General features: G+C 36.6%; 1 protein-coding gene across 10 annotated transcripts in view; it reads left to right on the top strand.

Annotated features, from left to right (window-relative positions):
* The window catches only part of ANO5 (anoctamin 5), a 118,039-nt gene extending 93,254 nt beyond the window's left edge, over positions 1 to 24,785 (top strand). For 7 of the 10 annotated variants that reach the window (XM_051824971.2, XM_051824968.2, XM_051824961.2 and 4 more), the window contains 5 exons: positions 12,074 to 12,204; positions 13,791 to 13,996; positions 16,032 to 16,210; positions 16,734 to 16,839; positions 20,652 to 22,716. In XM_051824971.2, coding sequence (XP_051680931.2) covers positions 12,074 to 12,204; positions 13,791 to 13,996; positions 16,032 to 16,210; positions 16,734 to 16,839; positions 20,652 to 20,873 — 844 coding nt within the window. In that variant the 3' untranslated portion in view covers positions 20,874 to 22,716. Of the gene's footprint in view, positions 1 to 12,073; positions 12,205 to 13,790; positions 13,997 to 16,031; positions 16,211 to 16,733; positions 16,840 to 20,651; positions 22,717 to 23,004 lie in introns of those variants that run through there. The other 3 variants (XR_011388012.1, XM_051824965.2, XR_011388018.1) reach the window with 3 other exon arrangements.
* The last annotated feature ends 2,081 nt before the right edge of the window (positions 24,786 to 26,866 follow it).

The following is a 26,866-nucleotide window of genomic DNA, read 5'->3' as shown; positions in this document are numbered from 1 at the left end:
AAGACTTACTATAAAACTTCAGTAATCAAGATAGTATGGAATTGGTAAAGAGATAATTATGTAGATTAGCAGAGCAGAGTAGATATCATGAAATGGATTGCAGAAACAGAAGTTAAAGACTACCAAAATCTGTGATATACACAAATGCAGCTATTCTATTTTTACTGAGGTGAAAAAATTGATTCATTGAAGAATCTAAATGGTGTTGAAACCATTGAACATCCATATGCAAAATAATGAAACTGTGTAAACTTTATACCTCATTAAAATTAAAATAGCTGGCCAGTGCCGCAGCTCACTAGGCTAATCCTCCGCCTAGCGGCGCCGGAACACCGGGTTCTAGTCCCGGTCGGGGCGCCAGATTCTGTCCCGGTTGCCCCTCTTCCAGGCCAGCCCTCTGCTGTGGCCAGGGAGTGCAGTGGAGGATGGCCCAGGTGCTTGGGCCCTGCACCCCATGGGAGACCAGGAAAAGTACCTGGCTCCTGGCTCCTGCCATCGGATCAGCGCGGTGCGCCGGCCGCAGCGCTCCGGCCGCGGCGGCCATTGGATGTTGAACCAACGGCAAAGGAAGACCTTTCTCTCTGTCTCTCTCTCTCACTGTCCACTCTGCCTGTCAAAAATAAAAAAAAAAAATAGCTGATAGATGATGAAACTATTTTTTAAGAAAGCAAGAGAAGTAATCATTAAAATTTACAATATTATTACTTTTGTGGAGATTGAGGAATTTATAGCTGGAACAGAGCACACGGAAGGGTTTTTGGGATTTCTAGCAAAATCTCTTTCTTGAGTTGGTAGTCTCCTTTCCATTATGATCCCAGTTACATTCCATATGCTGTTGTTTCTAAAATCTAACATTCTGCAATCCCTTTTCATTGATATTTTTGTCTGTTTCACTTTAGAGATAAGCAGTATATAAATGTTTCTATCATTCCATAGTTGTTCCTGTTCATATTATTTTATTTATCAATGTCTTCTGATTTGTAGGATATTGATCATATCCCAGTTTGGTCTTGTTTTGCATTTCTCTGACTAAAGGTGTAAATGAACATTTTTTGATTCTGTGTGTTCCCTTTTCAATGAAATGCTCATTCATGTTGCTTAAATATTTTCCCACTTGGTTGTTTATCTAGTTGCAATACATTAAAAACTTCTGGTTAATGAATTTTCATTTGTGTGTGCTCCCTTTTGGACTATACATGTTAAAAATGTTTTATACCAGCAAAAATTTTATCTTTTTATTGTTAAATAGTGTCTTTATGTCATGGCTTCTCAAGCTTAGCATTATTGTTATTTTGGGACATTTGCACTGTAGGATGTTAGGAATATTCTCTGACAATATCCACTAGATGGCATTAACTCACCTGTGGGGAGCAACTGGGAGCAACTCGGACTAGACTAAGTTACTGGAATTAAGACTTATTCTATGCATCTGCTCTCCCACAATATGGCGCTGAGAAGGGAGAAACAGCTTCTACACAGCTGCCTCCAGTTCAACCAATAAACTGTAGGACCTGCTCCTGATTGGAGGAGAGCAGCGTACTCGGCGTGTGGGTAGCAGAGTTGGGATTGGTGGAAGAGGACTATAAAGGAGGAGAGAGACGGCATGCACGAGGAACATCTAAGGGGAACATCTATCTGAAGGAACACCTGTGCAGCCCCCGAGAGAGCCGGCCGGAGGTGTGCCGCTCCCCCGCAGAAGTGGGGAATGTGGCAGGGGGAACCGCCCTTCCACGGAGGTGGAAGGGACGGCAGCCAACCCGGGAAGAACCAGCAGCAAACCCGGGGAGGGCTGAGCAGATGAAAAGAACAGCGCAGGGTCCTGTGTCATTCCTCCACGAAGACGGGGAGCGACACTCACCCTCTTCCAAGATGTGACAACCAAAAATGGCCCCAGACATTGTACGTGTACACTTATGGGCAAAATCACTCCCAGCAAGAACTCTGCTTTACATGGACAAAAGTATTTCATTTTAACACAGGTTGAGCATCCCTAATCCAAAACTCCCAAATCTGAAATAAGCCAAAATGAACTTTTGAAAGCTGATATGATGCCACAAATGGGAAATTGCACATCTGACCTGATGTGATAGGTCAAAATCAAAATGCAAGTGCACAATGTACAGTTTATTTAGTATCTACAAGGAAAGATCCCTCATCCCCCTTTTGCCTCCACACACTGATTTGCCCACACAAGCCCATGCAGAAGGGTGATAAAAAAACATATGTGCAGGCCAGATGCACCAATAGCAGACTTCCCACAATGGTCCACATGAGGCGAAAATTTAGGTGTATATCTCGCTGGTATTTTTTTCCTTATTCTTTGTTCAGTGGTGTAAAAATATTGTTGAAGATATCCAAATAGCCTGCAGATACCACTATGGGTAATAGCAATTAGAGAAAAAGGAACTATTCATATTTGTCCGTAGCACAATAAGTCAAACTATTGGAGAAACTGGACAGCTATGTAAATGTGGAATATCATATAAGAGTATAATGTTGAAATGACAACTATATGTGACCCAAAGAAACAGAAGAATAAACTGATGAGGTTTTGCACTGAATATGAGGAATAGAAGTTAACAAAAAATAGAAAAGCACTTCATAAAGCTAAAAATGAAAACCTTGACTGTGTACTTTGGATCTTTCAACATCGTAGTTGAACACTCACCACTTAATGGTATTCTGATGATGACACAAGAAAAGTCTATCGCAGTGACTTGAAAATTGAAGCAAACTGTGAACATTCATCAGTTTAGTTGCAGAAATTTAAGAAAAACATAGCATTTAAATTTTCACATTTTGTCATGATAAAGCATCTGCTGATAGTGAACAAACAAATTTATTGGCAAGTTTGCAAAGGTCATTGTTGATGAAATCTGATACCAGAAGAAATCTGTTATGTTGAGGAAACCTCACTTGGCATTATTGCACGAAGATACTGACTACAGCTGATGAGACAGCCCCTCCAAGACTTAAGGAAGCCAAGTACAGAATAACTGTGGGGAATGTGCCAATGAAGCAGAAATGCAGAGGAGGAAATTTGTTGTGGTACATGAAAGTATGAATGCTTTCTATTTTAAAGGAGTGAATTTCTTCCCAGTTCATTATTACACTAACAGAAAGGCATGAATCACCAGAAATCTTTCCTGATAGTTTCCAAAAACATTTTGTACCAGTAGCTCATGCTCACACTGTAGGGAAGCTAGACTGGATGGGGACTACATTTTGTTAATTTGTTATTTCTTGATAACTGTTCTGTTCTTCCTCTAGTTGAAATCATCATCAGGGCAATGCTTATGCCATGTGTTTCCCCAAAAATGTGACTGCATTAATTTACCCTTGTGACCAGAGTACTCCTGGATAAATGAAGTATGAGTTTAAAAACACTTGAACAGCATACTAGCGACAGTGAACTGAGACATATGTGGGTATGGAAGATTTTTTAAAGAAGTTTAGCATGAAGGATGCCATAAATTCTGTTGACACAGTGACTGAAGACATAGTTTTGTGTGCCTGGCACAACCTCTGGCCCAAGGCTGTGCTCAGTGATAATGATTAGCAAGGTGATGATTCTGAATCAATACACATATCAAGTGAGGAACAAAAAATGATAGCGACCTCCTTACGTAATGCAAAAATATAACTTAAGAATCATCAGTAAATAGGAAGAAGCGGACATCAAGGAAATTTTTAATATAGATAATGTGGCTACAGTTGTTCATTCATTGACAGGTGGTAAAATAGCCAAATCTTTCTGAATCAACGTGATCTTGACAATGGTGATGATGAAGATGATGTTGACACTGTAGACGCAGTGCCTATATAATGTGTGATGGGCTTTTTATGGGACTATAGCAGTGTACATTCAATTCAAAACAAGAAATCATGTCAAGTTCATCGAACCAAAGAGACTTTGATAACACAAAACGTTAACAATGAGGCAGATGACTCTGGAGGAAATGTTTTACAAAGCTGTCCAGCAGAACAGCTTTCTCTTGTGTAGAGCCCCCACTTTCTAATCCCGCAACTGCTTCTGATGTTTCTTCTCATCTAAAAAAAAAAGAAATGTTGTGAATGGTAACATTTTAATCATGACAAAGTAGCAGAGGTGGAGATGGTGAGCCTGCCCTTGTCGTTGCTGTCCTTGACAGCTCTTCTGATACTGCTGCTCTGCTGCCTAGTGACCCTGAACACAACATTTTTTCACTGCATTCATGATGTGTCATATTTTTCCTGTTAAGGCTTATGCGTGAATAAATGTAAGAAAATGTTTTCCTATTTGTCTAAATATTCATAATCAGGAATGATGGTGATGCCAGACAACCACAGATTGTGGGTGACTGGGACATGACACTTTGGCTTTCTGATGATCAAATGTACAGTCTCTTTTATGATGAAAATTATTAAAAATTATATAGAAATTACCTTCAGACTTTATGTATAAGATGTACATTAAATAAAATTTAGTAAACTTGGATCACTTTCCCAAGATACCTCATGTATATATGCAGATCTTCCCAAATCTGAAACAATCTGAAACCCAAACATGTCTGGGCCTGAACATTTTGCAGAAGGGACACTCAGTAGTAGAATTTATCGATCCTTTTTTTATAGGATAGTATCTTTAAAGTCTTATCTGAAAAATTCTTCCCTAAACCACAGTTAAAATGATACTCTCACATACTTCTAAAATTTTTAATACCTTTAACATCATTGTTTTCCATTTTCAGATTCAGTTTTTTATGTGAAGTACAAATCCAATTTTGTATATGTGTGCAGGTGCATAAATGTAAATGATGTATATGTTGTTATGCATACACATACATAAATTATCATATCTATTGAGAAATTCCATTACTATCCATGAACATTTATTTTTCATTTTATTGACTTATCAATTTTAAAGAGCTGCATATAGTTCTTTTAAATTTTTCTTTTACTGGGAGAAATTTTTGAATTTTTAATAGACAAAAATTTTATTCATGTTTAATGTATATGTATTAAATAGACATTTATCAGGAACCATGTGATGGTTTGATACATATGTACATTATGCAGTGTCCAATAAAAGTAATTAGTCTAACTCTTCAAACATTTCACATTTTAGGTGAAAAAATCCGAAATCATATATATTCTTTACTTTTTCTAGAGAGCTATACAGTGTATTATCTATAGTTAACCTATTGTGAAATGGAACCTAAGAGAGAGAGCTTCTTACCCCTCTCAAGATACATAGCCTAGTACTCACTAATCAGCTTTTCCTCAACCTCCCTGCCCTCTTTTCCTCCCTATCCTGGGAATGGGAGAAAATATTTTCAAGCTGTGTATCTGCAAAAAGGGGTTAATATCCAAAAACATAAGTAACTCAGACAAATCAGTGGATCTTTGTCAAGTTCATTTCTTTTTTTTTTAACTTTATCAAATACATTATGCAATTTGAAAGTGGATCATATGCTATTTTTTTTAATATTTTTTCACTTTTATTTAATAAATATAATTTCCAAAGTACAGCTTTTGGATTACAGTGGCTTTTCCCCTCCATAACCTCCCTCCCATCTGCAACCGTCCCATCTAGCGCACCCTCTCCCATCCCATTCACATCAAGATTCATTTTCAATTATCTTTATATACAAAAGATCAACTTAGTATATACTAAGTAAAGATTTCAACAGTTTGCAACAGTTGTTCCACAACAGTCAGGACAAGGGCTGATCAAGTCATTGTTTCTCATAGTGTCCATTTAACTTCAACAGGTTTCCTTTTTGGTGCTCAGTTAATTTTCACTGATCAGAGAGAACATAATGATATTTGTCCCTTTCAGATTGGCTTAATTCACTCAGCATGATGTTTTCCAGATTCCTCCATTTTGTTGCAAATGACCAGATTTCATTTTTTTTTTACTGCTGTGTAGTATTCTATAGAGTACAAAACAATTTAATACTATATCTCTTTTAGTATTTTTTTTTGTTCTAGTTAAAACTATTGGTTGAACTCTGTAATTAACACACAATTATTCTTAGGAGTTTAAATTTAACTGAAAAGTGATCCCTGGTAAATATAAGTTTGGGAATAAGAGAGGGAAGAGATGTACAATTTGGGACATGCTCAATTGGACTTGCCCCAAATGGTAGAGTTAGAAATGTGCCAGGGGATTCCAATACAATCCCATCAAGGTGGCATGTACCAATGCCATCTTACTAGTCAAAGTGATCAGTGTCAGTTCACAATTGATCATACTGATAGGACTAAGAGTCAAAGGGATCACACAAACAAGACTAGTGTCTGCTAATACTAACTGATAGAATAAAAAAAGGAGAGAATGATCCAACATGGGAAGCAGGTTACACAGCAGACTCCTAGAATGGCAGATGTCCTAAACAGCACTGTGGCCTCAGAATCAGCCATTAAGGCATCTGGATCTGGCTGAAGAGCCCCTGAGAGTATTTTAGGCATGGAAAGCCAAGACACTCTGGCAAAAAAAAAAAAAAAAAAAAAAGAAAGAAAGAAAGAAAGATCTCCGCGAGTGAGATCCCAGTAGAAAGAACGGGCCATCAAAGAAGGAGGTACCATTCTCTGAAGGGAGGAGAGAACTTCCACTTTGACTATGACCTTATCTAAATAAGATCGGAGTTGGCAAACTCAAAAGGCTTCCATAGCCTTGCCAACTCATGACTAGAGCCTAGGTAGATTACTGACGCCATAAACAAGAGTGTTAAATTGTTAACAACAGGAGTCACTGTGTACTTACTCCTTACTACTGAAACAGTATTTTACACTTTATGTTCTGTGTGGGTGCAAACTGATGAAATCTTTACTTAATATATACTGAATCCATCTTCTGTATATAAAGATAATGAAAATGAATTTGATGTGAATGGAATGGGAGAGGGAGCAGGAGATGGGAGGGGTGTGGGTGGGAGGGAAGTTATAGGGGGGAGCCATTGTAATCCATAAACTATACTTTGGAAATTTATATTACTAAATAAAAGTTTAAAAAAAAAAGAGTACATATCCCAGAATTTCTTTATCCAATCTACTGTTGATGGGCATTTAGGTTGATTCCAGGTGTTGTATTTTATCAAACGCTTTCTCTGCATCTATTGAGATAATCATATGGTTTTTCTTCTGTAGTTTGTTAAGGTGATGTATCACATTGATTGATTTTCAAACATTGAACCATCCGTGCATACCAGGGATAAATCCCACTTGGTCTGGGTGGATGATCTTTCTGATGTGTTGTTGCATTGTATTGGCCAGAATTTTGTTGAGGTTTTTTGCATCTGTGTTCATGAAGGATATTGGTCTGTAATTCTCTTTCAATGCTGCATCTTTTTCAGGCTTAGGGATTAAGGTGAAGCTGGATTCATAAAAAGAATTTGGGAGGATTCTCTTTTTCAGTTGTTCTGAATAGTTTAAGAAGAATCATAGTTAGTTCTTCCTTAAATATCTGCTAGAATTCAGCAGTGAATTCATCTGTTCCTGGGCTTTTCTTTATTGTGAGGGACTTATTACTGATTCAATTTCTATCTCAGTTATGGGTCTGTTTAGGTTTTCTGTGTTTCTTGGTTTAATTTAGGTAGGTTGCATGTCTCCAGGAATCTATCCATTTCTGATAGATTTCCCTGTTTGCTGGCATACAAGTCCTTGTAGTAATTTCTGATGATTCTTTTTATTTTTCCTGTGGTGTCTGTTGTTGCATTCCCTTTTTCATCTCTTAATTTGTGTCTTCTCTCTCCTTTTTTTAGTTAGTTGGGCCAATGGGGTGTCAATTTTGTTTAATTTTTCAAAAAAACAGCTCTTCATTTGATCTTTTGTAATGTTTTTTGGATTCAATCTTGTTGATTTCTTCTCTGATTTTAATTATTTCTCTTCTGCTACTATATTTGGGTCTGGTTTGCTGCAGTTTTTCTGGATCCTTGAGATGCATTAAAAGCTCATTTATTTGGTGCCTTTCCAATTTCTTGATGTAGATACCTATTGCTATAAACTTTCCTCCTAACAATGCTTTTGCTGCATCCCATATGTTTTGGTATGTTGTGTTGTTATCCTTATTTACTTCCGGAAAGTTTTTTATTTCCTTTTTGATTTTTCTATGACCCAGTGTTCATTCAGGAGCATGTTGTTCAATCTCCATGTGTTTGCATATGCTCTAGGGATTCCTGGGTTGCTAATTTCCAACTTCATTCCATTGTGGTCTGAGAAGCTGCATCGTAGATTCTAATTCTTTTGAATTTGCTGAGAGTTGCTTTATGGCCTAGTATGTGGTCAATCCTAGAGTAGGATCCATGCACTGCTGAGAAGAATGTGTATTCTTTAAGTGTAGTATATAAAGTTTTGTAGATATCTGTTAGATGCATTTGGTCTATAGTGTCGATTAAAACTGCTGTTTCCTTGTTGCTCTTCTGTCTGGTTTATGTCTGTATTGCTAAAAGTGGAGTATTGAATTCCCTCAATACTATTGTATTGGAGTCTTGAGTCTCCCTTTAAGTCCCTTAACATATCTTTTAAATAAACTGGTGCCCTGTAATTAGGGCATATGGCCTAATATGCATATATATGCCCTAGATGCATGTACATTTATAATAGTTATATCCTCCTGTTGAATTGATCCCTTAATCATTATATAGTGCCCCTATTGTCTCTTTTAACAGTTTTTGTGTTAAAGTTTACTTTGTCTGATATTAAGATGGCTGTGCCAGCTTTTTTTTTGGTTTCTGTTGGCATGCAATATCTTTTTCCAACCTTTCACTTTCAGTCTGCATGCATCTTTGTTGGAAAGATGTGTTTCTTATAAGCAGCAAATAGATGGGTTTTGGTTTTTAATCCATTCAGTCAGTCTGTGCCTTTTAACTGGAGATTTGAGACCATTAATATTCAATGTGACTATTGATAAGTATCTTTCTAATATATGCTTTGAACTTACTGTGATCTTTTATGGGGAGGTATTCTTCCTTTACCTTCTTTCATATTGATGGCCGTGTTTCTGTGTGTAACACATCTTTAAACATCTTTTGCATGGCTGGATGAGTGGTGACAAATTCTTTCAATTTCTGTTTGCTATGAAAGGTCTTTATCTCACCTTCATTCACAAATGATAGCTTTGCAGGATATAATATTCTAGGCTGGCAGTTTTTTTCTCTTAGTACTTGGGCTTATCTCGCCATTCTTTCCTAGCCTGTAGTGTTTCTGCTAAGAAGTCAGCTATGAATCCTAATTGGAGATTCTCTGAGAGTGATCTTACATTTCTCTCTTGTACATTTTAGAATCTTTTCTTTATGTTTTACTGTGGTGAGTTTAATTACAATGTGTCATAGTGAGGATCTCCTTTGGTCATGTTTACTAGGGCTCTATGTGCTTCCTATACTTGGATGTCTCTCTCCTCCAAACCCAGGAAGTTTTCTGCTAGTATCTCACCAAAAAGGCCTTCTAATCCTTTTTCTCTCTCCATGCCTTCAGGAACTCCTAGAACCAGAATGTTGTGTGTGTGTGTGTTTTTTTTTTTATAATATCCTATAGATTCCCAACAATATTTTTTAGATTTCCAATTTCCTCTTCTCTTCTTTGGTTTGACTCTATACTTTCCAGTGCTCTGTCTTATAAGTCCTATGTTCTCTCTTCTGCTTCACTGATTCTGTTTTTAAGGCTCTCAAATGCATTTGTCATTTGTTCTATTGAATTCATTTTGATTTCTCTTCAAATCACAATTTCATGTTTTTTATAAATTCCTCATTTCATTTTGATTCCTCCTTAGGATTTCATTTTCATGAGAGAGATTTTCTGTCCTGTCCAGTATGGATTTCTGTAGTTCATGAGTTTGTTTTTGAGAGCTTCTAAATGTTCTTATCATAAATTTTTTGAAATCCATATTTTGCATTTCTTCTATCTCATCATATTCATAATCTTGTATTGGAGTGTGATATTCATTAGAGGCATCATAATGTCTTCCTTGTTCTTGTTTCCTCAGTTTCTGCGTTTGTTGTTTGGTATTCTGGAGATATTCTTTGGTTTCTTCTTTTTTTTTTCCTCACTGTGGTGGCTTTTCTCATTATACTATGACTCTAGATTAAGTGGACTGTCTGCTTTTGGTGAATCTCTAGAGGCTTATGGTGGATGTGGCCAGAGAGCTCTGTTCAGTTCTTCAAGGTGAAGGGTGTGCCAAAGGTGACACACCCAGGTTTGGTGTGGTAAATCTCTCTCTCTCTCTCTCTCTCTCTCTCTCTTTTATTCCAAAGGGAAGTAATTCTGCTCAGCTGAGCTCTTCTCCTTGATGGCAGTCAGTGCCTGAATGCTAGTCCCAGTGGGTATAATATTCATCTGCTTTGTCCCAAGGATCACACAAAGGATCTGTGCAGTCCTCCGTGTAAGCTCAGATTCCCCTGCAATATCTCCAACTGGATTGCCAAGGTTACCGAGTTTGTGGCATCTCCTACTGAGAGTACTCATGTCTCAGGCACACTGTGAGTTCTCCCACACACCCTCAGTTGTTATTATTATTTTTTTTTTACAGTCCCAGTTCATAAGCTCCACACATTCACTAGGCCTTAACCTCCTGTTATTTCTCTCCACCAGAGTCAGGTTTTTCTTTTTGGCTGAGGGCAGGCACAGCCCTGAGCTGGCGCAGCTACTATGTATGTCCAAAATGGTGCATGCTGCATTTTTTCCCCCGCCTTTGAGGTGAGTGGAGAGAGAGAATCGTGTCCATAGCAGTCCTTTTTATTTTTTTTTTCTCTCTAGTTAGGTTGGTGAACTTTCTCCCACCGGGCTTCAAGCCTCATTCCCTCTAGGCTCTTACTGTCACTTTTCTGCCAGTGCCTTGGGCTACTGCGGTTTCGCCTCACCTCCCTTTCCAGCGCTGGTGCGTAGACTCAGCAGCTGGGGTAACGAGTAGTGGGTGCCTGTGCCCTCCACGTAGGTCCACCGTCTCCCACTAGTTCTGGAAGAGTTTCCTCTGCATTTTTTTTCGCTAACTCTTTCCTGAGACTACAGTATCTCCAATTTTATTAAAATATCTTTTCCCAGACTATCACTCCCTCCCTATTCTGCCATCTTGGAGCTCCTCCTGTCAAGTTCATTTCTACCTACTTTAATTTTAGCTGTTACCATAAATAATAACTTAGGTTTTCTCATTGTGTGTTAATGGGTATATAGGAAGTTCATGGAGCATACAAATTATGAAAAATTATGTATATATTTCATTTTTTGCAACAAACCAAACTTAACCTTTTAATTCTATTTTCCATGAATTTTTTAAAGCATTCATTTACAGGCTAAGCTCTTCAGTAGATTCTTGAATGTGAGCATACATATTCTTACTTTGTTCTTGATTCTAAAGGAAAAACTCTTCATTTGCCACTATTAGGGATGTTATTTTCCCCAGAATTTGGCATAGATATTTTTTATCAGACTGAGGTAATTTCATTCTATACCTGATTTCTGTCACAGGTTAGATTTTAACAAGTGCCTGAAATATATTTTATGTATTTCTTTTGCATCAATTGAAATAATTTTATTTTTTTTCTCTGTAAATCTGTCAGTATGATCTCTTATAGTGATTGATTTGGCAACTAAAGTTTTTTAATTCTTAAAGTAATCCAACATTATGATGTATTATTTTGGATAGTGTGGGATTTAATTGGTAAATATTTTGTATGGGTTTATTACAGTTATTTTCACATTGTTAGATAAGTATCTATGTATCTCTCTCTGTATATTTTCTACTATAATCATTGTCTCATTTCCTTGAGTTTCCTTCCACATATGAAGATTAGTTAATTGTCCTAACCATTCCTTCTGATGCACTTGAACCATTCTTGTCTCTGAGTAAATATATTCCCATAAACAAAGTCAGGGCCATCTTCTTAATCACCCTAATGAAGAATTCTTGGCCTCCACAGGTGTGAAAAAGTACTAAATTTGGATTTGTATTTTAGCTGGAGTCATGTTTTCTCCTTACACTATGTGATCTTAAATTATCTACCATCTATTTCTGCCAGTTTCCAAATTTAACACACTGATTTACTGACCTCTTTCTTTTTTGCTCTATTTCATATATTTACTTTGTCACTTCCAACAGCTTGATTTTGAATTGGTGGAGACGCCGAAAATCTCGCACCAACTCAGAAAAACTATACAGCCGATGGGAGCAAGATCATGACCTTGAAAGTTTTGGGCACCTTGGGTTATTCTATGAATACTTAGAAACAGGTAATTTTTTTAAAGATTTATTTATTTATTTGAAAGTCAAGAGTTACACAGGAAGAGAAGGAGAGGTGGAGAGAGAGAGGTCTTCCCATCCACTAGTTCATTCCCCAATTGGCCGCAACAGCTGGAGCTGATTCAATCCAAAGCCAGGAGCCAAGGAGCCTCCTCCAGGTCTCCTACGAGAGTGCAGGGGCCCAAGAATTTGAGCCATCTTATTCTGCTTTCCCAGGCCATAGAAGAGAGCTGGATCAGAAGTAGAGCAGCCAGAACTTGAACTGGTGCCCATATGGAATGCCAGTACTGCAGGCAGTGGCTTTATCCACTATGCCACAGCGCCATCCCCAAAAACAAATAACTTTTAATCACTGTTCTGAAATGTTGGGTGAGCCTGAATAAAACAAGTATTTTTTTAGCTTTTAATATTTCTTTCTGCCTTGTATGTAACAGGTCAACAATAACTTTAGATGATAGGTTAGAAAATGGATGGGTTGATATGGAGATTGGCTCACAGTTTCCCTGTTCTACAAATTGGAATACAGAACAAAATTTATCCCAAAGTACCAGTAATAGAGGTTTTTTCCTATAACTTGTATGTTGTTGAACCAAATCAAATACAAATCTCTTTTTAACATCTTCCTCTAATCAACATGAGTGGTAATTTTTCTTTTTACTTGCCTTAGTAACAGCTAAAAGGATAAACTGAAAACCATTTTCAGGGTCTGTCATGCATGAAATGTATATCCTTTATTTCCAACCAAAAAGAAGGCTAAAAGTGGTAATACAATGGTACTTTTAAAAGTTGACAAAGTAGCAGATGTTTGGCCTAACAGTTCAGAACTGGTTAAGACACCCAAATCCAACATTGGAGTGCCCTGGTTCAAGTCTTTGCTCAAGCTCCTGATTTCAGCTCCTTGATAACACAGACTTGGGAGGGCAGCAGTGATGGCTAAAATAGTTAGGTTCTTGCCATTCACATTAGTGATCTAGACTGAGTTCCTGGCTCCTGCCTTCTCTCCTCCCACCACTGGTAATTTAGGCAGTGAACCAGTAGATAGGAGAGTTTCTCTCTCTCTTTCTTACTCTCTTTCTCTTTTCTCTCCTACCACCCATCTACCTCTCCAATTTTAAAAAGTTAATGGAAAATGGCGTTGAAAAATAACATATTGGTACAAAAATTAAAATCCATGCAGGATTTTTTTTATGATACACATTTCCCATGTACTTTTTAACACCCACTGTATGCATGGATTTCAATATTTTTTAAGAAAATTAGATTAAATATTAGTTCCAATGAACTTCTTGAAGGAGACCCAAACTGAACACAAGAAATGCATAAAAGAGTCTAAGGATTTAACAGCGAAGACACCTTGAGGTAAAATTTGAGGACTGATGATGCTGGGAGCTGACCATGCTTTTGCTCAGAGTGTTTCCTCTTAAGCAACTCTCTCTACTTTTCTGGTGAAATTATGGAAGACAGTTTTCTTAACTTGGTCTCTTAAGGCCCATAAAATTGTGATGAGTGTACCCTTCTTTCCCTTCTACTATAATGAGTTTTTCATGCTTTTCTCTCTCTCTCTCTCTCTCTCCAGTTATCCAGTTTGGATTTGTCACACTATTTGTGGCTTCTTTTACTTTGGCTCCTCTTCTTGCTCTTATGAATAATATTATAGCAATCCGAGTAGATGCCTGGAAGCTTACTACTCAGTACAGGAGACCTGTAGCTGCTAAAGCTCATAGCATAGGTGTTTGGCAAGATATTCTATTTGGAATGGCTGTTCTTTCTGTTGCAACTAATGTAAGTGAACCTATTTCAGTTGAGTGACTATTTTATTTTATTTTGTTTCCTTTGGAATTGGGAGATGTGAATTATACTTAACTCAGTCTTTATTTATGATGATTTCATCATGGTGTTAGTACTTGAAGATAAAACAGTCCTAAATTTTTTATGCACTAAGTAATAAAGAAAAAATTACTACATGTGAAAACTGAGAAACAAAAAAATCACTTATTAAAATTTCATAACAGTTTCATAGTATGTGACAAGCTAAACAGGAAGTAACTGTTTGAATATTTGAATAATATAGCCTGATTGATTATGCATGAATTTATATATAACAAATAAAAAACATATGAAGATATTTCAAAATCTTTGTTGAAATACAATTTAAAAGTAAGTTTATCTTGACGCCAAAAGGGTTTGCAATGTATGCATAGTTTTTTGATAATATATATTATCTGTGAACTTTTTGAAGATCCCACATGCTCATGGATTTCAATTCTTTTTGCACTAAAATAAACTTATCTTTTAATTCTATTTTTTCTTTTATTTTTTTTAAAGGTTTATTTTATTCATTTGAAAGACACAGTTAAAGAGAGAGGTAGAGACAGAGAGAGAGGTCTTCCACCCGCTGTTTTACTCCCCAGATGGCCGCAAAGGCCGGAGCTGAGCCAATCCGAAGCCAGGAGCTAGAAGCTTCTTCCAGGTCTCCCACGTGGGTGCAGGGGCCCAAGCACTTGGACCATCTTCTGCTGCATTCCCAGGCCATAGCAGAGGCTGAACTGGAAGAGAAGCAGCCAGGACTAGAACTGGCACCCATATGGGATGCCAGTGCTTCAGGCCAGGGCTTTAACCCACTGCACCACAGCACTGGCCTCAATCTATTTTTTTCTTAAACTTTATGAAGATAAATTATAAGGCCAAATTCCCCAAAGTAGAAACTTTAAAGTGCATATTCTCCTATAAACTTGCTTTAAATATTAAAGCTGACAATAAAATAATCAAAAAATGTAACTATATAGCATTAAAACTTCTCAGTAAAATTCGTATAGAAAAGAGGAAGCAGAATTAAAATTAAGCAGTTTAATTAAAATGACTATATAAATTAACTAAAATTACAATTATAGAAAAATCCATACAATGAGTTTACTAAAACAAAAAAATAAAACTTGAAAATACAGGCCAGACATCTGACACTAAAGAAAACAATGTAAAAAAATAGAAAAGAATAAAAAAGAATAAAGATATAAATAATCATTAGAAACCAACAAAAAGTCATATAATTAGTAAGTCAAAAGTTAGTTAGAAAGCAAAATAAGCAGGACTTTGGAGAAAATTAAGAGACTACTGTGTGCCTCTTTGTTGCAATAAATTTTAAAATTTATTTAAAGTCACTTTTTTGGAAACAAATATAAATTTATTCAATTAGCGACAGAAAACATTAATAAATGTGAAGCCATAGAAGAAACTAAATATTTTTTTAAAAAAATCTACTACTAAGATGTAGATGTCATAGTCAGATGATTTTAAATGAACTTATGTAACCTAAAAGAAACATGCTGTTCATACTATTCCAGAGCTTAGGAAATACTGTTTCTGTGGAATCAAATATTGAAATTAACTGTACCGAACTGTGATTAGTTTACCAGCTCATGGTCTTCTATCTCCATTTTTTTTTCCTGTCTACCTTACACACACATGCACACAGACTCCTGGGTTATTGATTTGGTACACATAAATGAATTTGGCTAAGAACAGTGAAACTATGCAATGAAACCATAAGAAATAAGAAGGCATTGTGGAAAAAGCATGATTGTTGGAGACAGATAGATTTAGGGTCCATTCTCAGTCACTTTGCAAATATGAAATTTGAATATACTAGTTACACAATATAAACGAATTATATCATGTTTTAGGCTGAAGACTCATATCAGTATGACAAATTTATGAGTATATAATAATTCTGCACACATGTGGCTCATGGGACTGAATGATACAAAAAAGACATTAACTAGATTGGCAGCTCATGGTTTCCTCTTGCTTTATTTTTCAGGCTTTCATTGTTGCATTTACGTCGGACATCATTCCCCGTGTTGTCTACCACTATGCTTATTCAATAAATATCACTCATCCTTTACAAGGATATGTCAATAACAGTTTGTCCATATTCCTGACAGCTGATTTCCCAAATCACACTTTACCTGTGGATAAACGAGACTTCACCACTTGCAGGTTTAATTTTCTTTGTCTAGATTTTACATCCAGGATTTACTTGAGATTACAAAAATTCTGGGTAAATAAAATACATGAGTTCATGAGTTTATGCAGTGCATGATTCTAATTTGGAAAGGGAAAGGACGAATGTCATAATGGGAAAGATAAAACAATCCAAAATTAAAAGATGTTATTAAAAATCATATTAATTTTGAATTGTATCTGTTTCTACATTTGAAGATTTCTTACTGACAAATGTCCCTTGTTCTAAAGTTCTGAGATCTGTAGGTCAAAGAAAATCATAATAATAAATGTACATTTAACTTACTTGAATTTTGCTTTATATCATCAGTAAAGAAAGTAACAAAGAGAAAAAATGCAATGGTATGATCAAATACTGGCCACCCCATTTAAAGGTTTTTTTCTGTGTAGAGAATGAAATTTAAAATATCAGTCTGTTCCCACTCCCACATTCAATATAGCTAGGTCTGTCTAGTTGATACTATAGCTAATTTTTGCCTTTACCTCCATTTTTTTTCAGGTATAGAGATTACAGACATCCCCCTGATCACACAGATAAATATCTTCATAATAAGCAATTCTGGCATGTCCTTGCTGCCAAGATGACCTTCATCATACTTATGGAAGTAAGGTGTTCTTAATATTTTTTTTTGGCTACTCTCTCTTCTTCCATTGGGCAGTGATTTCTGAAGGTATCTGCTCATTAGAAAGTTAGCATTATCTCAACAAGTTGTTTTGTAGGAAATATTTCTTGTCATAAAAGGCAAGTTATAAATGTTTTGAGTACACTGGGTTGCCAATGAATCACTTCTATTTTTTTTAACCTAGAAACCTTTTATTTAAGGCACACAAACTTCATGCATATCATATATGCATGAGAAAAGAGAGTAAAGAGTTCAACAAATAGTATGAAGAAAAAAAATTATTCCTCGACAGTCGAGACAAAGACTCTTCAAAATCATCATATCTCAAAGTGTCAATCTTACTTCTATATATTATTTTTTAGGTGCTCTATTAGTTACCACAGATCAGGGAGAACGTATAGTATTTGTCTTTTTGGGACTGGCTTATTTAACTAAATGTAATGTCTTCCAGTTCCATCCATTTTGTTGCAACTGACAGGATTTCAATTTTTTTTCACAACAGTGTAGTGGTCCCTGGTGTGCATATACCATTATTTATTTATCCATTTTTCAGTTGAGAGACATTTGTATTGATTTCATATCTTAGCTATTGTGAATTGAGCTGCAATAAAAATGGGGGTACAGATCACTCTTTCATATGCTGATTTCATTTCCACTGGATAAATTCCCAGAAGTGAGATAACTGGATCATATAAGTGTATAGGTAGATTTCTGAATATTTCCATACTGTTTTCTACAGTGGTTATGCCAGTTTACTTTCTCACCAACAGTGGATTAGGGTATCTTTTTCCCACATCCTCATAAGCATTTGTTGTTTGTTGATTTCTGTATGAAAGCCATTGTAACTGGGGTGAGGTGAAACCTCATTGTGGTTTTTATTTACATTCCCCTGATGTCTAGTGATTCTGAGCATTTTTTCATGTGTCTGTTTGCTATTTAAATTTCCTCTTTTGAAAAATACCTGTTTGGATGAGATGAAGATGAGGAGGTTTTTCCTTACTGTATAAATGAATATTTGTATGATTAAATTAATACACACAAAAAAAGAAAAATACCTGTTCTGTTCAAGTCATTTGCCCAATTCTTGACTGAATTATTCATTTTGTTGTTGTTGATTTTCTTGAGCTCTTTATAGAATGAATCACTTCTATTGCTAAATATACTATCAGGTCAGAAAAGGAAGTGAAAACCACAGCCTCTTCCCTTAATGGCATGAAAAGGGAAGATAATCCACTGATTTTTCAGAGTACTTACTATGTACTAGTTCTAGAGGCTGTTTTAAGTCACAACAACTTTGTAAATTAGAATTTGGTACTCACCATTGATAAATCATTTTTTAAAAGATTTAATTATTTATTTGAAATGCAGAGTTACAGAGGGAGAGGGCGAGAGACAAAGAGAGGTCTTCCATCTGCTGGTTCACTCCTCAAATGGCTGCATGGTCAAGGCTGGGCCAGACTGAAGCAAGGAGCCAGGAACTTCATCTGGGTTTCCCATGTGGATGAGAGTGGGTGCAGGGGCCCAAGAACCTGAGCCATATTCTAATGCTTTCCCAGACACATTAGCAAGGGAGCTATAGTGGAAGTAGAACAGCCATGACTCAAACCGGCATGCATATATGATACTGGCACTGCAGGCAGCAGCTTAACCCACTATGCCACAGCACCAGACCCAACAAATGAATTTGAGACCAGGTGAAAACAGGAGTTGAATTAAGGTTCATCAGCCAATATTAAAGCTGGGTTGTAATCCAGATGTGGCTCACTACCAAGGTTAGGCTTTTATCAGCTGTGTTTTGGTACCTCTCTTGTATAATATCTGGTATAAATATGGACAAAAGGTATGCCTGAAAAAGTAACCAATATGGAGAGGTATTTGACTAAGTTTCAAATGGATAGCCACAAATCATGACAGGAATACCAATAAGGGAGATAAAATAAGATGGTACCTGTTCATCCCTCCAGAAAACCCAATATCTGACAATTCTAACCCAAGCACATACAGTTCCAGTTGATTTCTCTTTAATGTTTTTGTTTTTATCTGGATTATACATGTTACCTTGAAAACCATAATTCTACATGGCTGCAAATGAGAGCATAATTCTTCTCCCCTCAAATGCTAATCTGCAAAGGCAAAAATTTCAACTCATTCTTCTGTGGGTAATCTTTGGGGCAAAAAAAAATCCTCATGTGGCTATTTCTTTTTTACTTTTAGACATTAATTATTGACCTCCTACTATGACAGATCTCCTATACCCTACGGGCACACAAATACACACAGAAATTTTAGCCTTCTCCTTCTTCTCAATTTAATTATATATTTTTTTTTTTGTCTAGATAGGTCTGTAATTTCTTATTCTGAAAACCAAAACCGCAAAAAACAAAGTACTTTGGTAACTAATTTAGCAATAATATCTGAATGATTATTTAAAGCAATTTTTAGCCTTTATTCTCTTTAGAATGACATTATTAAGTATTTGTTTGACAAATAGTGCCACCAAAGACATTTTTATATATCATTTATGTCCTAAACTATGTATTTCAATATTTACTCACTCTCGATTCTGAAATATTTTTGCCCATCAGAGTTTTGAATAAGAGATTTTAGGTAAGCAGCAATTTTCAGAGTTTATAAATTAACCCTGAGTATTAGTTATATCTCTTTCATGTTTTATACTTTGAATACATTTCCCTTATTATAACTTTTCCCTCTCTCTCTTTGTCTTTATTTTAGCTATTTATGAATTTATCTTTCTTGCATCCTCACATTTTCCATCCTTCTTTCACTCCAGTAAATTGTATTAGGATTTCTTTTCATTTTTCTTTACTTACTATTCATACCAATTTTTGAAATTAGACCAAGCTCCATCCTACAATTGTCCTGGGACTCTTCTTAATCTTGCCTTCTGTTGAATTCTGTAATTCCTGGTATTTGTGTGGTTTTTTTAACTAGCTTATTTTAATGAAGCACATCTTTTAATAATTTTCTGAGAAAAAAATTATGATCAAATATTGAGATCTTAAATGTTGAAAATTTCTTCTTTTGCTTATTTTTAATTATTTGGTATAGAATTCAAGACAAATTTATTTCTCTTGGAAATGTTTCTGTCAACTTTCTTTAGGTATTTCTGAAATTTTTGAAGGCATTTTTCCTTTTCTTTATGTTTTAGCATTGCTGTAAAAATGCTACACTATTCTGATTCTCCAGTCTTTGTTTATTATATTTTTTTAAAAAATCAGTAAGTTGGGGCCGACACTGTGGCCAAGCAGGTAAAGCTACTGCCTACAGTGTTGGCATTCCATATGGGCACTGGTTCAAGACCCAGCTGCTCCACCTCTGATCCAGCTCCCTGGTGTTGGCCTGGGGAAAGCAGCAAAAGATGGTTCAGGTGTTTGGGCCCCTGCTACCCTCAGGAGAGAACAGGAAGAAGCTCCTGTCTCCTGGATTTGGCCAAGCCCAGTGCTGGCTGTTGTGACCATCTGGGGAGTGAACCAGTGAATGGAAGATATCTCTCTCTCTCTCGCTCAACTCTGACTTTCAAATTAATGAATAAATCTTTAAAAAATCATTAAACTTTGAGGATTCTCTCACCTTTCTTGCTTTTATGAAACTTCATAGGATAGTTCCTTGCTAGTCAACAAGTTATTGACTGTTTTGGACCCCCACTGAATCTCTTCCTTGCCCTTGTAACTTCTGTGTCACAACACAGTTTATTGAATAAGTGAAGTGATTAGGAGGGATGTTCTACTGATCATTCTAATTGTGTCTCTAATTTTCCTTTACATTCTCTCTAGCACATTGTATTTTTGTTTAAATTTTTATTGGCCTGGATGATACCTGATGTTCCAAAAGACGTTGTGGATAGAATCAAGCGAGAAAAATTAATGACTGTCAAGATTCTCCATGAATTTGAGCTCAACAAATTAAGAGAGGACTTGGGAGTCCAGCCCAGTGAACTTCAGAAGCATGTGATGATTGAGGCAAACAAAGCAAAACAGGCTAAAAGAACAATCTAATCAACCTAATGAGCAAGCAACTGAGTGGCTGTCTCACTTCACTCTTTTTCCCTAGGATTAGTGCTAGAGACCAGAAGCCCCTCTTTTTTCACTCAAGGTTTATATATATATATATATATATATATATATATATATATATATACTTTTAGAGGCCAAGTTGGTGATGTCTGAAGAGTATCACTCTCTGCATCTTGACTGGGCCCTCCCTGGGTATTGCTGTCTGAGGTCTTATAAATGATTGCTGAAAGTGCATGTAGAATCACAATATTGGAAAATCATGGAGTGTTGCAGATTAGAATGAAGCACTGGACATGGGCTGTTCCATCAACTTTCCAGTCCTCTGCACATTTTTGTGGTCTTCTATTGGGTAGCTTTATATCTATTTCCCATCAAGAAAAATGTTGGGACAAAAAGAAAAGGAGCAAAGAGACCTTCTGAGCCATTCATATCCTGCCATTTTAAAAATATGCAAATGGAAAACCAAAATCAGATGACTTAAGAGAACTCATCTCTTAAAAAATATGGGATAAATAGCAGGGAAATTGTTCCTGAAATTGTCCTGAGTTAAAATTCCATCCGAATTCCAGATAGTCCTTCCAGGTAAATACAGAATTCATTTTTTCAGGAGACTAAATTTGTGAGTTTCAGGAAAAGACTAAATGCTCAGTTCTTAAAGATGGTATTTCAGTAACAGTATTTTCAAAACTGTTTATTGTGTTAATCTGGAAAACACATTAGTGAGGTGTTAAATTGCTTCAAATCTTCAGGTAAATGAAAGATAGTCTAGAGAAGTAAATATGTTTTCTTAGTAGTTAAAGAATGCAATGCAATGTATAGGAATTAATTTGTTGACCTTAATTTAGAAAATTGAATTATTTTTTAAAATCATTTTTCTTCTGGAATGCCTGTTTTGCATCATGAAGTCTCTCTGAGCAATACATATTTGTATACCTTAGGTTTAAGTAATTTATGAAATGTGATCACTTTGCTTTAAAGCAATCCCAGATCTTTTAATGAATTTACAATATATTTTCTACTGATGTGTCACCTTATTTGTTTCTTAGTGCCTTCTTTTTATGCCAAACTTACTTGAAGTCATATTATTGGCTGTTGATTTGATGTTATGTAACATCTCAAATGAAAGCTTCTTTAGAGCATTTGTTGATAACAAAAACTGCAGAGTTTAGAATGAATTAGTAAGAATTAGGTGAAGGACGTACAGCTAAGTGAAAAAAAATGTGTTTATTTAATAATTACACTCAAATTTCAGCCTGTGTGCTGGTATATTAGTTCTTATGATTTTACATAAAAATTCTATGTATGTATGTATGTGTGTGTGTGTATGTGCATTATAGTGGCTGAATCTGGTTTCAAATTACACTTCATTTCTAAAACAATAGTGTTTTTTAATCACACACAGAATAGAAAGCTTAGTTATTTTAAAAGTGATATTTATCTAATACTAATAAAATTTTATGGCCCTTACAGTATTAAATATATGGCAGGTGGTATTAAGCACTGATCAGAATTAAACATTTGGAACTGAGGATTATGGATTTTATAAAACTATGAGACAGTTACCTCAGCATTGGCAGTACTGATTTGTCATCCACTGGGTAGATTTTGTGAATACTTTTGAGTAATTTGATGTGAACATAAAATAGAAAAATCATTTCATATGTGAAGGAGATTTATTTCATCCTGGAGAAAACCAGTCATCATTGCCATGAAATAAACCACAAAGTGTATTTGACTCTGCATTATTAAGATATTGTACATTATGTACAGCTCGTATTGCTTACTTCCTAGGTGCTAAAAAAATAAAGAAGAGTATAGAAATTGGTTTCTTGGAGATAAGCCTTAATTTTTGTGGCTTACAGGTATCTACAGTGCTAGATTAAAAGATAAATAAAGACAAATTTAACTCTAAGTTTTTTTTACTCTGCACTTTACAAACAAACCAACTCAAGTGTTAGCCTTCTAGAATGTATAGAAAACTGAACAATAGAGGAAATGGTTTTGAAGATAAGTAATTCTTAATGAGTGATGGATATTTTACTTCTAATATGTTGACAAATACTTTGTATTCACCTTTCAATTTCCTACTGAGCAGTTTCACTTTACTTCACAGATTTTAAAAAGAAATAGAGGTACCACTTTCCTGAAATCCCGCTAACCAAGATTGGAAGCCAAGCCAATTCAAATAAATTTTTCTCATCTAATTAAACTCATTGGTTATTAAGGGAGGGCTGAATTAAGAGCACTTGGCAACCAAGTTTAAGTTGGTATTTGCCACACAGCAGGTATTTTTATTTTCCAGTCTAACTCATAGTTATTTTTTCCATAAGTGTTTTAGAGAATATTTGAGATCTTACTGGAAATAAAATGTTTTAAGTACTAAAGCAAAAAAACTACATAACTCTTTTCAGAGTTCTCTCTCAATCACACCTTTCATCAGATTTTCTTTGCATTTAAGAAGCAGAATTCACTTCAAAACATTTATTTTAGAAGACTCTCCATCAAGAAGGAAGTGTGTCTTAATGAAATGAAATGCTGTCGGGGGCGGAGCCAAGATGGCGGAATAGTGAGGGCGCGCACCGATAGTCCGGGAAAATTTAGTTTAATAAAAGGGGAGTTACGGTAGCCGCAGAAAATAGAACCAAACAAAAATTGCAGGGGAAACCCTTCTGAATGGAGCAGGCGTGAATCGGACGACCTACTGGGAGAACAAGGTCGCCCACAGCACGGAAGCAAAGTCGCGGGACCCAGCCGCAGAAGCCCCAGGGTCTGCGCGACAGTGCTCCAAGGAGAGTGCACGCCACACAGAAAACAGCGGGGAGACTTGAGACGCTCAGGGCTCCGAGTCCACACATCGGTGCTGGAAGGGGAGGTGAGCTCAATAACCCGAGACATTGGTGGGGAAACGGGGGTCAGAATCTAGAGGGGGGCCGGAAAGTGCAGCAAACTCACTACCGGAAAGAAGGAAAAAAAAAAGCTTCGGGGTTTCTCTTCCCCCTAACCTTGCAAAGGTTACAAGGCTGCAAGACTTGAAGAATTCCCAAGAGACAAAGAGCAGGCCTCCTCTTTGGATTTACATATCAGTGGGGGAGAGTTAAGGAACTGAGTCACTACAATTCAGTAGCCTAGGCAACCCAGTGGGAGTCCAGAGGAGCCAAAGACTGGAAGCTAAATACCATCAATTCTGCACAGCCCTGCCCTGCAGTGTTACTTACCCCCTGAATAAATAAAATAAATAAAAAGAGAGAGATTTACCACGCATAACCTGAGGGTGTCACCTTTGCACACCCTTAACCTGGAAGAACCAGGCAGAGCTCTCAGGCCGCACCCATCTCAAGCCTCCAAGGCTCCTCCAACAGCAGGCAGTCCACTTAACACGGACACAGTATAAAAAAAAAAAAAAGAAAAAAAAAGAAAAAAAAAAAGCGCACAGTGACGCAAGAAGAATTAACTATGCCGAGTAACAAACACAGAAATAGAGGGAGCAAGATCAACGATGACACTATGATGCCTCCAAATAAGCAAAACACCCCAAGCCAAGAGTATGAAGATGATGAGATAGAAGAAATGCAAGATACGGATTTCAAAAAATTTATGATAAGAACATTTAGAAGTTTTCAAAAGCAAATCCTTGAACTACAGAAATCCTTAATGGACAAGATTGAAAATCTTTCTCGTGAAAATGAAATTTTAAGGAAGAGTCAAAATGAAACTCAGAAACTAGTAGAACAGGAAAGTGTAATAGTCAAGAGAAATCAAAATGAAATGAAGAGCTCAATAGATCAAATGACAAACACATTAGAAAGCCTTAAAAACAGAATGGGTGAAGCAGAAGAGAGAATATCGGACTTAGAAGATAGAGCACAGGAAAACATACAGTCAAACCAAAGAAAAGAAGAGGAAATTAGAAACCTGAAAAATATTGTTGGGAATCTACAGGATACTATTAAAAAAAACAACATTCGAGTTCTAGGAGTTCCTGAAGGCATGGAGAGAGAGAAAGGATTGGAAGGCCTTTTTAGTGAGATACTAGCAGAGAACTTTCCAGGTTTGGAGAAGGACAGAGATATCCTAGTACAGGAAGCTCATAGAACCCCCAATAAACATGACCAAAAGAGATCCACACCACGACACGTGGTAATTAAACTTACCACAGTGAAACATAAAGAAAAGATCCTAAAATTTGCAAGAGAGAAACGTCAGATTACTCTCAGAGGATCTCCAATCAGACTCACAGCTGACTTCTCATCAGAAACCCTACAAGCTAGGAGGGAATGGCGAGACATAGCACAGGTGCTAAGAGAGAAAAATTGCCAGCCCAGAATATTATATCCTGCCAAGCTCTCATTTGTGAATGAAGGTGAAATAAAGACCTTTCATAGCAAACAGAAATTGAAAGACTTTGTGGCCACTCGTCCGGCCCTGCAAAAGATACTTAAAGATGTGCTACACTCAGAAACACAGAAACACGGCCATCAATATGAAAGAAGGGAAAGGAAGAACACCTACCAGTAAAAGAGCATGGGAAGCTCAAAGCGTATACTAGAAAATATTTCCGGGAAAATGGCAGGGCAAAGTCACTACGTATCAATTGTCACATTGAACATTAATGGTCTGAATTCTTCAGTTAAAAGACACCGTTTAGCTGACTGGCTCACAGAACACAACCCAACTATTTGTTGCCTACAAGAAACACATCTCTCTAACAAAGAGGCATGCAGACTGAAAGTGAAAGGTTGGAAAAAGATATTCCATGCCAACAGAAACCAAAAAAAAGCAGGTGTAGCCATATTAATATCAGACAAAATAAACTTTAATACAAAAACTGTTAAGAGAGACAAAGAGGGACACTATATAATGATTAAGGGTTCAATTCAACAGGAAGATGTAACTATTATAAATGTATATGCGCCTAATTACAGGGCACCGGTCTATTTGGAGGATATGTTGGGGGACTTGGGGGGAGATTTGGATTCCGGTACGGTAGTGCTGGGGGACTTCAATGCTCCACTCTCAGAAGTGGACAGATCATCCGGACAGAAGATCAACAAGGAAACAGCAGATTTGATTGACACTATTGCCCAAATGGATCTAACAGATATCTGCAGAGCTTTCAACCCTACATCTACAGTCTTCACATTCTTCTCAGCAGCGCATGGAACCTTCTCTAGGATTGATCACATACTAGGACATAAAGCAAATCTCAGCAAATTTGGAGGAATTGGAATCATACCATGCAGCTTCTCAGACCACAGCGGGATGAGGCTGGAGGTTAGCAACTCAGGAAACCCCGGAGAGTGTGCAGGCACGTGGAGACTGAACAACATGCTCCTGAATGAACACTGGGTCATTCAAGAAATCAAAAGAGAAATCAAAGGCTTTCTGGAGGTAAATGAAGACAACGACACGGCATGTCAAAGCTTATGGGATGCAGCAGGGGCAGTGTTGGGAGGCAAATTTGTAGCAGTGGGTGCCTATATCAAGAAATTGGAAAGGTACCAAATAAATGAGCTTTCAGCGCACCTCAAGGACCTAGAAAAACTGCAGCAAACCAAACCCAAATCTAGTAGGAGAAGAGAAATAATTAAAACCAGAGAAGAAATTAACAGGATTGAATCCAAAAAAACATTACAAAAAATCAGCCAAGCGAGAAGCTGGTTTTTTGAAAAAATAAACAAAATTGACACCCCATTGGCCCAACTAACTAAAAAAAGAAGAGAAAAGACCCAAATCAATAAAATCAGAGATGAAAAAGGAAACGTAACAACAGACACCACAGAAATAAAAAGAATCATCAGAAATTACTACAAGGACCTGTATGCCAGCAAACAGGAAAACCTATCAGAAATGGATAGATTCCTGGACACATGCAATCTACCAAAATTGAACCATGAAGACATCGAAAACCTAAATAGACCCATAACTGAAACAGAAATTGAAACAGTAATAAAGGCCCTCCCAACAAAGAAAAGCCC

The sequence above is a fragment of the Oryctolagus cuniculus genome, chromosome 1 (genome assembly GCF_964237555.1).
Source record: "Oryctolagus cuniculus chromosome 1, mOryCun1.1, whole genome shotgun sequence".
Lineage (NCBI taxonomy): Eukaryota > Metazoa > Chordata > Mammalia > Lagomorpha > Leporidae > Oryctolagus > Oryctolagus cuniculus.
Note: the sequence above shows the minus strand (reverse complement) of the source record. Positions and strands in the feature narration are given on the sequence as shown.